Source organism: Daphnia pulex, chromosome 10 (genome assembly GCF_021134715.1).
Source record: "Daphnia pulex isolate KAP4 chromosome 10, ASM2113471v1".
Taxonomy (NCBI): domain Eukaryota; kingdom Metazoa; phylum Arthropoda; class Branchiopoda; order Diplostraca; family Daphniidae; genus Daphnia; species Daphnia pulex.
In genome coordinates, this window is record NC_060026.1 from 3,341,467 (window position 1) to 3,355,783 (window position 14,317).

At 42.4% G+C, this 14,317-nt stretch overlaps 1 protein-coding gene across 1 annotated transcript in view; it reads left to right on the forward strand.

Moving 5' to 3' along the window:
• Positions 1–9,563: 9,563 nt before the first annotated feature.
• The window catches only part of LOC124203574 (homeotic protein spalt-major-like), a 32,169-nt gene continuing 27,415 nt past the window's right edge, over positions 9,564–14,317 (forward strand). Inside the window, exon 1 of the mRNA XM_046600244.1 lies at positions 9,564–10,354. Within this exon, the coding sequence (XP_046456200.1) occupies positions 10,216–10,354 (139 nt within the window). The 5' untranslated portion in view covers positions 9,564–10,215. The remainder of the gene's footprint in view (positions 10,355–14,317) is intronic.

The window sequence follows — 14,317 nt, forward strand, 5'->3', positions numbered from 1 at the left end:
TTTAAGACTCGGCAGCCAAACCGAACCCTAAAACAGATTTGGGGGAATAAAAAGAAATTTAAGAAAAAAAGAATAAGGAAAAAATAAAACAAAAAGGGGACGCGCGCGATGGAAAACTATTAAAAACAAAACAAAAAATAAACACACACAATCGTCGCTTTTTTGTTTTTCCTGTTTGTTCTTTTCGACCAAAAAGAAGAAGAAGAAGAAGAGGACGATGACCATCATAATAAATATTGAGTTGCCAGAGACACCTATTTTTTGTTTTCATTCTTTTTAAACCCTATTCCTTTTTGTCTTTCTTATATTTCCTTCTGCTGTTTAACTTTATATATTTCTTTTGTTTTTTCGAGCTCTCTCTCTCGATGTCCAGTCATTATGCAAATGAGGGGCCTCTCGGCGCCATTTTGGATAGATTTGAAATTCAGCCAAAGCATCACACAGCCCCGGCGCGCAGACTTGACAATGTTTATATAATATAGTATATATCCATCTGTCCATAGATCCATCCATGGAAGTCGTTTGATATCGTGTGGCATTTTCGGTGGGTTGCACATTCGGCGCGCTGGAATATAACACACACGCACACACACCTGTGTTCGGTTAGTTTCTCCGACTTTATCCATGTACAAAGTATAAAATTGCGGTTCTTTTTTTATTTTTCTTCTTCTTCTTCGTTCCTTTTTGTCTGGGCTTTTGTCTCTCCGCGCTTTCGTCGTCCTCCCTAAACCATCGCCTCATCTCCTCGGTCGCCAATTTACATATCACGCTCACGGTCTTTTTGATCGATGCCGGTGCTTTGGGCCGTGACGTTGGCTAATGCTTATGCCATTTATTCGCCAGCGCAGCTAGCGCAGCAGAGAAAGAAGAATCGCAAAATACAAAAATGTCGGACTTTAGACGCGCCCGCGCAGTGTCGATAGCCAATTCAAATCAAATACTTTGATGCCGTCTTTTATATATACCGGCGAATTTGTTTAGGAGCGCTATATGAGGGTCGTCCTTCAATAAATTCAAGAAACTTGTGTATAGCCACTCCGGTGGATTCAGTTGGACATAATTCCATAAAATTCGAGTCGACTGGAGTGGACGAAGAAAAAAAAAACTGGATTGATATCGCCGTGAAAGGTGACGAAGGGCTTTCAACCCGATCATAAAAACATGCAGAGTTCACAAATCTTGTGACAACCCAACTCACGAGTTTGAACGACAATCTTTTGTTTGTTTGTTTTTTCGGAGAATCCGGATTGCGCAGATAGAAATCGTCTATATAATAACGGAGAATTGTCACTCGTGTCAAAATAACCTGTCCGCCCGAATGATTTGGAGTGTGTCCTATATATATACTTACTATTGGGGAGTTATTACGAGTTTTTGAATAACTTTTGCGACGCAACACGTAAAAAATAAAAAAAATGTGGAAAAATAAAACATTTTGCGCAATCCATCATCCATCAATTCGAAAACAAAACAAACAAAAAAGGGTCTCGAATTTTCTGTAGATTTTTCTTCGGGATGGACAGGTATAAAAATGAAAAACCCAAAGAAACAAAAGAAAAAGAGTCAGTCACACACAGTGCGGTGGTACTGTGCTGGCTGGCGGTTGGTGGTTGTCTAGCGTAACTTTTTGATTGTCTCGTCGGTTACGGAATGAGTTATAAATAACATTGTCGACCGCTAATTGAAATTCGTTGGGAGACGACGAGAGGGGCTAGTGCCAGTGTATAGACGGACCCGAGTTGTCGTTTGAGCTGCGCTGTCGCCACCGCGAAAGTTTTTCCCCGTCTATTCTTTCTCTCTATATATACAGCAGTACTACCACCACACACACACACACGTCTATATGGATTGCATTTCCTTTTCTTATATGTATATTCAAGTTCTGTATGCGTCTTTTTTTTTTTTTGGTTTTTTAACACGCAAAATAGGAGAGACGACGACGCTGCGCCGAGTTAAATCTTTCAGCGCGACAATCATGTCACTCCATCCTTGCTGCCTTTTTTTCTTACCCTCCGATTTTGGGGAAATTATGAAATTTATGGCTCGGACTGGTGAGCTGTGGTGGTGGCCTTTTATTTTATTATTTCCTTTTGGAAATGAAAGACTTTGAGGCTTTTGTCTTTTCGGGGTTTGCTGTTGTTGTTGTTGAGCAAAAAGGACGACCGTGGGCATCTCTCCTGTCACTTTGCTATACCTTTTGGTGGACCCTCCTGCCACTGGCAAGACCGAGGGCGTTACTGTGAAGTCTAAACAAGAATAAAGAAATGAACGAAACTGAGAGAAAAAGAAAAAAAAAACAAAAAAAAAATTAGAGAGAACCAGTATCTCCCCGCGCGCAATGTTGCTTTAGTCTTTTTGGGTCCTCTTGGTCTCCACACACACACACACGGCTGCTGCTGGTTATTTATGTACCTTCCGCGAGTGATGCCTTTTATATCCCGCCAAGTTCAAATTGTCGTTTTGGGCTTCAGCATTTTTATTCCCAGCTATAGTAGTCTCGCGTGTTGTACCCCATTTTCAGCTTAGCTATGATGCTAGTCCCATTATTTTGCTATTTATTAGCGCCGCCTGGAAAAGTTCCTTTTGACTTGCCATACTTTTCGATGTGAATCCCTTTTTTTAAGAAAGAGTTCTGTATAAGCTATGCGGTATTACCGGGTTGAAATCCAGCAGAGAGCATAGTCATTTGCTTGTCAACAGCCCATACCTTCGTGGCGAGAAAACTGTGTCGATGACAAAACCTTTCGTTTCTCACGAAACATTCCACTCTTTATTAGACAGTCAGGCTCTTCATTCTCTATTATATCATTCTATTTTCAATCGGGTTGTTTCGTATTATATCTACTGTGTATAGTGTTAAAAAGAAACAAAACTTTCAAAACTGATTCAGCGGGGCCCTTTATCATCCCATTTCATTATTCTAATTTTTGCGATTTTCAATAAATCAGTGGAGCGCGGATCACTCGTAATCGGATTCTCTTGATTGGGGGCTATCGTTTCTGCATCTGGGCATTGTTGGGGCTACAGGGTGCGAACAGTCGGATCGAATTTCCTTTCCGTATTTTTATTTTTATTTTATTTCATCCAGTCGAAAAGTATTTCATTTATTTTCTTGTTCCAGGACATCCAAGGTCGATGCGTGTCCAGTTGAAGAGGAAAAAAACGGACCAGTCGTTAAGAGCTGCTTCTTAAACTGTGATGGCTGCTGGCCCTGTATATGGACAAGGTCGTCGTGCGATTACCCGACTCGTACATCATGTGCTCATCGGAAGAAGAAGATGTGGCAACCAAATTCCTCCCAATCATAAAAGAAAAGGAGAAAGAGAGAAAAGTTGTGATGGAAATTGTTCCAAAACAACGTCAAAAGAAGGAAAGCTATATAGGTTTTCTATGACGTCCTTAAAACGTCACCTCGGAAATGGACCATTGACAATATCCGTGCCCACTGTTGAAAGATGGCCTTTTTTCTTCTTCTTCTTTGGCTGGGAGGAGAAGAACAGGAGAAGCACCGGGCAGCAGCAGCAGCTCTAAAGGATATAGAGAGGCTCTCTGGGTAACAACAGAAGGAAATATTGTTTTATGGCACCTTGAACAACTGCGCTGGCTGAGACCCTTATGGCTGTTTTTTTTCTTCTCCGGAACCAAACCTATACCCCCCGAAGAAAAAATCTGCTGCCGAAGATTTTGGTATGTGTTTTGTTGTTGAATATAAGGGGGGAGATTTTTTCGGGCTTGACCAGCAGTGTTTGAGGATTGTCATAAGTCAAGTCAAATCTTCCGATGCACCCCATCCATCTTATTCTCCAACCATCGGCCGCTCTAAATGTGTAACAATGTGAAAAAACATTTGAACATTTTTCCTTTTTTGAGACTTTTTGAATTTCCCTCGCCATTCGTCTTACTCAGCTACGCGATGCTAAACGATCGGAAGTGATCGACATTAGAGTTATAACATTACAAAATAGCCGGGTGAGTCATGTATAGGGCAGACGCGCTGTTACCGGGCGACTGCTGGCTGCTGTGTATAATCATTTGAAATAGACACGGACAGCAGCAATCGTTATATATATACCGATGGACACACGCATTGGACGCCATCGTCGATATGTTTGAACTTTCAACTTCTTAAACCATTAACAGATTTACGAACCGCAAGAGTCTAAAAGCCAACTGATGGGCTCCTCCCGTGGGTTCGATCGAATTGATGAGGCGATCACTCTCTAGAGGGTGGCACGCAAGTCTCTCTATCGACCTCCTCCCCAACAACAAAAAATCCCACCCAAAAAATCTCCCGAACAACTCGAAAATAAATAAAATAAAAGCAATCATCGCTCGGACGAGCGCTCACGCTGGCCATGTATACTGATTGACGCGCCTGGCCATTTCGATGATGATGATGATGGTGGTAGTAGTGCAAGAGTTTCTCTCGCTGCTACTGCTGCTGTCTGCTGGCAGACACATTTCCCACCCCTGCTCCCAGCAGACCCTCTTTTGTCGGGGGGCGTCCTTATGGCTTTGATTCAATGACCGTCATCATCCTGTTCAGGCCTTTCACTGGCCACACGCCGATCGATGGCGTTCGGTCATCAACCCACCCCCTCCCTTCTCCCAACGTGTACTGCAGTCGAGTAGGTGCTTCAATCAGCAGACACAGTTGCGCACGAGACCTCACAGCAAACGAACAGTTATTAATGGAAAGAAGAGGATTGATGAGAGTGCTGGCGGGCTACTCAATATAGTCGCCAGCTCTTTCTTGATCATCTTTTTTTGGGGGGTCTTGATGATGAGATCCCGTCGAATTATATTCGATCGGCCCAAATGGCTCCACCACCACTGCTGCTGCTGCTGTTTAATGCGTAGGACGGGGTTACTACTGCACTTGTATGTGTCTCAGTTGAAGACCATCAAGGTTGCGGCATCAGGATTTTTTATATTTTTTATTTTGAATTACGTGACCAGCCGCGGCCGGCGCGCTCTATTGTCCTCGACCGTGCTAGCGTGTAGATGCACTGGGCGGCCAGCAGCCAGCCAGAGCGGCCCCTGCTGTATATACAGTCCACACAATGTATATTATAGACAGAAGGGAGAGAGAGAGAACATTGCTGGGCTCTGGCCAGCAGCAGCAGTGCGCTGTGCTGTGTGTATATACAGAGAACTATATGGTGTATATAAGCGCATTGCAGCAGAAAGGAGCGCGCAAAGGATCACGTTTGAACAATCATCTCTCTCTTCTTCTTCTTCTTCTTCTTATCCGTTCGTTTTCCTCCTTCGACTTTGTATGTGCTGACCGTGCAGGCCACTGCCGCCGCCCCGACTTTTCTATATACATGTCTTTACCATTATACCTATTATTATACATAAAAGTAACTATATATATATATACCATTATATTCGCCTCCGTTTCTTGTGTCGGGTCCGTTAGATATAGGCACTGTGATGTGTGTGTGTGTGCACGGGTAAATCGAGTGAACAAGGCCGGCTCATTTGGGAAATAACTCCGGAGCTCTGCTACCCTACTGATGGCTAGTGAGGCTCATAATCAAACCCCCCCACGCCAAATGATCTCTAGCTGCCAACATATAATCAGACTATTTCTGATGGTTAACTTCTGAACATCTAACCATCTAATATAATCTCATTCAAAATAATATCGAACATTATTACATCCCTATTGGGCTGTTGGAAGTTTGAAAACACAGCCTGCAGCCTTCCGTTTCTTTTTAGTAGTTTCAAATAACGATATAGCTAATCACTTTGAGAAAATCTTATCCTATGGTCGGTCGAGAGACATTTTACGTTACGACATGTTAGGGGTATTATGCAGACAGTGAAGTAGGTCGTTTCGTTACGGGGTCCGTTTTACTTTTTGTCTTTTCGTTTTGTTTTGTGGATGGCGCGTTCATTTTGAGACAGTATACTGGTGGCGCCCGTTTTCTGGGTGATAAATGGTCGTGAGATAAGTGACGGGAGCAAAGGAAACGAGCAAGGTGACACACATCCTTCAGAAAACACTTTTTTTTTTTAAAATATATAATGTCGAAAAAATAGTATAGTCGGTATAGAGTGCGCTATGAGCCGGGCTGTGTATAGTTACATCAAGAAAAGAGAAGGGATGAAGAGGGCCTGGTGTCGTGTCACAGTGACGCGGTCACGGTCCAGCAGAAATCCCCCCAAACAAAACAAAAAAATAGTCTATTCATTTTGGTTGTTGTCTGTTTTTTTTTTATCATTATGATTTATTATAAATCAGAATTTTTTTCAATTCTTTCTGTGGCCAAGTCGGATTGAAATCATTGTAATATTTGAATAGCGAAGGGAAATTGAAACTCTTCGGGTGTGACCGAAACTATATCGCATTGTACTAAATATATATCGTCGAATGAAAAAAAAAACACCACCCACATCCATTAACGTTGTCATTATATCAAATGCAATATTTCTCCTTTCTCGCTTCGATGACAAACACGGCCTCCTAATCATTTTCGTTCCTGTTTAGCACAGATTGAAAAAAGTAAGGACATTTGAATAAAAACAACTCTCAATCAAAATTATGACTGTCTATACTATTATTTGTAGCCTTATTTCATTCACAAAACAAGTGTGATGTAAAGGAAATGTCTGGCATTTCAATTTCTCTGAAAATGAAAAAAATAAATTGAAACAATTTTTTCAATCGGAAAAATTCTTACAAGGCTCATTGTCTTGCTCCAGAGTCTATTATAACTTTGTGCACTTGCTGTAGTACCAGCAATATTTTATATTACATCTATATAGCGTAAGTTCCACGTGCAACACAATTCCCCCGGTCGTAAAAATTCAAAAAGGGAAATAACGCGCACTTTTGTGTATATGTACCATGTCTATTTTTATTATATTGTTGGACTAGTTGGTGTAATGTACTCGATGTCGTCTAACAACGTATTATAAACACGTTTATCATTTTCTTGGTACATGTATACTTGTGCCTGGCGGGCTTTTCAAAATGCGACGAAGTGCAGGAAGCTATTTTTTTGAATTGGAAGAATGGAACCAGCCAGTATAGACTTTTTGGGGGTGGCAAAAGAGAGGGGGATATACATACTATATCTAAACCGTAGATATATATATGTGTGTGTGGATAAGAGACACACACTCTTACGCGGAGGTCTCCCATCTCTTTCGTTCGTCTCCTTTTTTTTTAATGACACCAATAAAGCGATAAATTTTCAACCCCCAGTCAAAAAAAAGAAGTGGCTTGACACAGTCAGACTATATAGGGCTACGCGACAGGTCTCAGGCCTCTCTTTCAGGGGGAAAAAAATATAAAGGGGACCGGACCATCCAAAAAAAAAAAGCCAAAAAGGATGACATATAACCAAAAAACTCAATAGGACACGGAGGAAAAGGGAAGAATCTGAAAAAAAACATTCTCACATTTTGTCGGGTGGGGGGTTGCTGGTTTTTCAAGAATGAAAATTGTTTGAGAAGCTTTTTTTCTTCGGTATTTTCTGTGTGTTGACTGAAAAATGTTTTTAATATGGACGTATAGAGAGAGGATATTGCCTCATTTCCCAATGATTGTTGTCCAGGAAGAAAAAAACAGCAGAGCAAAAAAAAGGAGCTCCTGATTGCCTGTACACTTGCAGCTCCTTCCCAGCAGCAGCTAGCTGGGAATATAATATAATAAGAAGGAGAGAGAGGGTGTCGTATATCAGACTTTGGGAAAAGTGTTTCTAATCCCGTTGTCAGCGAGCCAACACAGCTCGTCTACATATACATTTATGCATGCCATCAGTCATAAATGGACGTGTGAACACTATATGAGCATATAGAGAAGCCCACAGAAAGAGTATAGGGGGGGATTTGTTCATTCAAGATTTTTTTAGTAGCCCAAAAAAGGCACTTTATTTATATGGAACAAACAAATTGGGACAACCTGCAGGCCCAATAACATGGAAATATACTCTGCTGCTCAGGTAGTATAATCACATAGACAAGGATAAATGCGTAGAGAGTAAAAAGTATGAAGTATATATGTACAGACATCATAAAAAGAATGGATTGGGATCGGAATCCACATGTATAGTTCCATATCGTCACGCTTCAATGAATTGTGAACGTAACGTCTCAGAGTTTCTACAATTTCTAAGACCCTTTTCTTTTTCGTCTTCTTTTATTATTATTATGCAGCCATTGATTTTTAGTTTTTAGATTTTGCTGCCAAGCCTTTATCCGCTTCCGGAACGTAGGAAATTCTTCCATCAATATTACATAGTGACGTCAGCATTTGCATATCGAGAATGCGACGCGTCACAGGAACCTAATCGCGTTCAATCAACGTCAAATTTGATGGTGGGGGGGTTAGAAAACACAAAGTCCAGTCTCTCGAAGACAAGCGGAAACGGATGCGGACGCCAGTTGCTGACGTCATCCGCAGCATCTTTCATCGGTTTGTATTGATTGGATTCCGTTCGAGCAGCAACAGCAGCTCAGCAGCCAAACCAGCTAAAGATAAGAGCCCAAGATAATAATATAAGAAACGAATATAATAATAATAATAATCGGAATATCATCAAAAGAATCGAATAAGGAGCGGCAAAGGGCGGAATGATTGAAAAGGGTTTTGTGTGTTTATATGTTTTTTCTTCTTTATCCAGCCGAAAATTTCTACACAAGAGAGAAATATATAAAAGGGATGTACACACACACACATATGACGAGGTGGGTGGCGATGGGTGGCCAGCCCTAAAAGGAAGATGGGGGGAAAAACAGGAGAGGGTGGGAGAAATATGGGGAGTTGATATGGTTGGTAGCCGGTGGGAGCGATGGCCAATCGGCGTTATCGGGAGGCGCGGCCTGAACGGGCGATGACGGCAGAAGAAGCCCAGAGAGCAGCGCCAGCGACTAAAGATGCGACGCCGCGTGTAATCATCCCCGCCGCCGACGTCCTCTCACACGTAAACAATCATAAACCAACGTAAATTTTAAATTATTATAATCCAAATCAGAAATTATTTTTAACTCAACGCAGTTTCCCGCGGGATTTTAAATTTAAAAAACGCGCTAATGTCGCCCGGGGCGATCCGACCCGAAAAAAACTAAAATTGACGTCATTTTTTGGTTCGCCAGTTCCATTTGTTCTCTCTCCTTTCGTATATAGTTACAGAATTTGTTGTAACTTGACTCTGGGCATCTCTGGTGGCGCCTAGCAGCGGGCGGGCCTGTGTTATACACACGGAACGTTTTCTCCTTTTATTTTTTGTTCGATTCCGTGAGACTTCTCACGACAAAGACGCCCGCGGGCTCCTTCTTCGGCTCCTATCTTGTGCGGAGTAAAATAGAGAAAAAAGGGGGAAACTTTCAGCTCCTGCTCCTCCCTCTCTCTCTCTGGCTTGATGCCGCCTCCCATCTCGTCTCTCTTGTGTGTGTCCGTGTTCCGTCACACGGGCCAGCTTTCGACTGCTGTGGTACTAGCGCTACTACAAGAGAAGAGGAACTGTGGCTGCAAGGGGGGGAGGGAAAGGAGGGAGGAGACGGAGCACAGCAGAGGAGGAGAGAGAAACTGAGAGAGAGAAAAAAGTTGTCCGAACGGCCACCCGTCAGCGCACAACTCGTCCGGCTTCCATGGGCAGCGCATCCAAAAATTTCCGGCGGGTGCGCGCTCTCAATGTGTTTTTCTCTGCCATCATTTTGACTGGACAAAACACAACCCTCATCGCCGTGCATTTATTTTGACTCATTTACGAGTGCGTGTTTTTTTTGAGTTTTGTTTCTGATTCAACATCCAGCAGTTGTCGCGTTTTGTGCTTTCGTTCGTTCGTTCGTGTCGGCAACGTGAAAATTTTAAGTGGTTAACTTTTTTTTTCATTTCTGTGCGTGTGTGTGTGTGTTGAAGTTCGCCGAGTTTTATATTTGACAGCCGATTGTCGATGAAATTCGATCCCGACATCAAGTGAAAGAGAATCAATTCACACGGAACGATGGAATACAGTTGATTGGAAGACAAAACCAAAATTTGAATAGCCAGAGACAAACTTTTGATGATTCAAAGTGTCGCATTTGGTTTTTGAATAAATTTCGAAACTCTAACGTGTGCGTGTTAACCTTTAAGTGCGTGAAATTAAACAAACAATTTCGATTGATTGGCTGGACATATCTATCCGTCGGCGGCCAATTTGTGTGTTTTGTTAGTTTTTCGGGAATCCTATCGCCACCATTTCACATCAAAGCAGCAAAATGTCTCGCAGGAAACAAGCACGTCCCATACGACATTTGGATGACGAGGATGGCGGTGGTGGTGGTGGTGGACCGGACGGCGTTGCGTCGCTTCTCGACGGCCAAGAGGACGAAGCTTCAACCACCCACACCGGAGCCGGTAAGTTTCTATCCAACTTCCCATCGCGCAGTCAAAAATTGACGGTTCCCTCTGCTGATGGCTGATCGTTGTAGAGTTAAAACATATGGTTTTTAGTTACCCAGTTTTTAACAAGCAAAAGAAAAGAGTTGGGGCTCTTTTTTTTGTCTATTTGTCAGGGCACGTGGGGGCCTCGTAAGTCAATCGGCGAACGCCGAGCTGCCGTCGCTCGAGCACACAGAGGGGACCCATTTAAGTTTTGCCTTAGCTATTCACCGAGTTGGCGATGACAAATGAATCATTCCCACATCGCCAATCGAACCAACAGCAAAAAAGTGTCAAGTGTTTTACGGTTTCAGAGAAATCCCAAACTTTTTTTGCGCGTCAATTCAAATGATTTGGCGGGAGGGAAAATACAACATCGAGTGGTGTGTATACATGTATACAGTAGCCCGAAACCGTTAGCGTGATATATACTGTATAAGTTTGTCGGCACACAAAAAAAAAAGGGTCGGGACTTCCCGCTGTGCGTGTTTTGCCTGGAACAAACTCTGCGGGATGGATGGAGCATCTGATCTCTCTCTGCGTCTGTTGTCTTTATAGTTGTCTGTTTGTTTTTCGGTATTTGCCATCTCCAGCACCGTCCTCCTATACATATGTGATAGCGTCTCTCTTTGACGTAACGACCGCTAGGAGCTAGTAGCTGGAAGGAGAGAGAAGAGCCCGAGCGCTCCTTTTCGTGCTAGTCGACCGTATAATATCCCGCTGCGTTCTCTCGGTTGCGCGGATAACTGCCTTGCTTACCGGGCCATAAGCTTCTGTGCGCTCTCACTCGTCGTTCAATTTGTAAATAATTCCATTAGGTTTGTGATGTACGACCCTATTGAATGTGTCCGACTACGAGACGGCCAGCAGAGCGCCGGGCTATATTATATAGGCCGTAGAATATCTTTAGACAAGAGAAAAATTGAAGCCCAGGGTCGTGTCAATGTGACTGTGCTGGACTCTGCTGGGCGACTTTTAATACAAACCGCCGTGTGTTGTGTAAAATGAGTGCGGAGGTGGTGGTCATATCAATGAACGTTTCGGAATTCCTTTTACCCGAGAGATGTGATGTCTAACACAAATGACACACACACACACACAATAACCGGTCCGTCGTTGTTTTTTCCTTCTTCTTCGATGGAGAGAAAAGACAAAACAAAAAGGCCGTGTCACTCGGCGAGATCGTCCGGCTGTGACGGAATGCGTCTAAAAAAGAAAATGCCACCAAAGGCAAAACACACACACAATAGTAGTAGTAATAGTATAGTTTTTACGTTCACAAATTTGGTATGCATCTCAGACGGACAAAGTTGAATTACCTTTTTTCTTTCTTTCTCTCAAAACTGTCGGGAGTTGTGAACAACTTCTGGCCAGTTTTGTGTTGCCAAATGATCAACGATTTGCCCCACCCATATTACTTGCCCACAAGTCTCTCTAGACTTGTCCAGATGGAGAGAACAAATTTTGGTTTATAAAACGAAAAATATTCATTTACTATTTTATCCAGCAACGTTGAATCAAAAAGAAGAAATCAAAAAGATGAAGTCAACTTTGGTCTATCTGGGGGCTGGAGGGACACACACACACACTGGCTGCAACTGGACAAATGAAATATTAAGCCAGCCCAAATGAGAATGAAAGAAGAAGAAGAAAACAAAAAGGGATAAAAGAAAATAGAGAGAAAATAAAAAGGGGCAGCAGCAATCATATATTATTCAAGAGTGGACGAGAGAGTCTGGAAACAAAGAAATCCAGTTCCTGTTGCTTGCTTGCTGGCTGCTGGCTGCTATGTGCGCGACACGAATATGACATTGATGATTTTCCTGGGAGGTATTATCTGCATATACATATATGTAAGAGCTCTCCGGCCCTTATAAGAGAATAGCTCGTATATTAAACACAAAGGTGCTAGTTGACGGCTCGTTGAGGGGAACAAAAAAAAATCAAAAAAAGAAAATGACATGGAAAACTGGATGACGCTACTACGTGGGTTGTGTGTATATAGGCGATGTGTGTCTTCGCTTCAACCCATTCGTCAAAGTCGTCCGTGTGGAGCACTCTCTCCGATCTGGGCTGGCTTTTCCTCTCTAGCTCCTCTCTCTCATGTCGATTTCTTCCCTTTTTGTTTCACTATTTTTTAATTGACAGGTTTCAGTTTTATTTGTTTGGCTCCTCTTGGCTGTGCTGCTGGGCGGATGGATATATAGAGAGAGGGCGAATAATAATATATAGAACCTTTAAGGGCAACGGACCCAGCTAGGAGATGGGAGAAAACTATATGAACACCCGTCATAACTCCGCTGTCACCAGCAGCACAATTCTCCATATACATATATAAAAAAAAAAGTCTCTCTCAGCTTTTGTTTAAAATTTTCTTAAAAACTTGAATGAAAAATTATCGAGTCATAATGAGAATCGAAAAAAAAAAGAAAAGAAATAGCCGGTTTTTTTCTTGTATCAATTTTCTATTTCGCCTTATCTATGAAATAGATATATACGAACCTTGTCCCCCCCCCCTTGAAAAATCAAACTCTCTCTTCGATAGTTGTTTGTGTGTGTATAGGCCTACCTAAAACCCCCCCTCCCCCGAAAAACAACAACAACAACACCAACCGAAAATCTGTTCAAAAATTATAGAAGAAAAAAGATGCGACGACTACGACCTGTTTCCTATCATCATCGGACCCTGTCGATCCTTCTGGCTGGTGTAAATCTTCGAAAAACGACACCCCACCAAAAATATAAAAAAGGCCGAAAGGCCGCTCGCCGATCACACATATATATATATATGCCCAGCACACAGCACACATCTCGATATGAGAAGAAGTGAAGAAGAAAACTTTATCGCTACAGCAGCTTCTTCTTGTGCCCAGCACTTTATAATGCCTATACACACATCGACCTTTTTTCTGTCCTGTTGTCCTTCGCCGGTCCCTTGTTGTCTTTTATCTCGAAGAGGATGAAGGAATAAAGAACATGTACGTGTGTGATACACACAAACGAGAAAGAAAAAAAAAAGAGTATAGTGTGTCTATATAGTATTAAAGAGAGAGAGAGAAGAAAGACTTAAAGGCCTATCTGGCCATCTAAGAAAAAAAGGAAAAATGAAAATTAATGTCTTACGTACCTGGAAGGTTTTTTGGGAAATGGAGAGAGAGAGAGAAGTCTCTCTTGAGGCGGTCATAGTCCATGTGTCACCAACTGGCTGTCGGCCATCATTATTATGATTTAGAACCTATTCAAAATGTCGTTTTTTCTCTCTCTCTCTCTATTGCATTGTGGTGCGTATGACTTTCAACTGGGTTTTTCTACCTTTTTTTTGTCTTAGTGGCTGGATCAAAACTCTGCGACACTCGTCGGAGTTGGTACATAATTTATAATAAGGTTTTCTGGCTGCTGGAGCCCGGCCATATTGCAGACGTCTCTCCCTGCGCCATTAGTGTCAGGCCAGCTGAGAGCGCGGCGGTTATGACTGTTGTACACATAGAAACTGTGGAGACTTAAAAAGGGACAACAAACTTGAAGAAAAATGGGGAAACATTAGAGCGCGGCTTATCGCGATCAATCGAGATCGTCGCGCTCGTTAGCTTTTCTCTCAGCAGCAGCAGAGTCTCTTCTTTTTTTGACAAGTCCCGACAGCTTTTTATTTACCCAATATCGGCACACCACGCAGTTCCTTTTTCATCCCGAGTAAAAATTTTGTCTTTTTTATTTTACGACTTGGCCTTTCTTGTATATATTCTCCGCGTGTGTTCATATCGTTGATCAAATTTCATCACGCTCCGCTCGCCGCTTGTCTCTCCTTCTTCCGCGAAAAGACAATGAAGACTAAAGGCAAATAAGTGTTACCATTTTATACTGTTGCGTATTATCGGCCAGGCGAGGAATGCGCAACTCGTAAAAAAACTCTAGAATATTTGTACAAGGATCGTAATCATA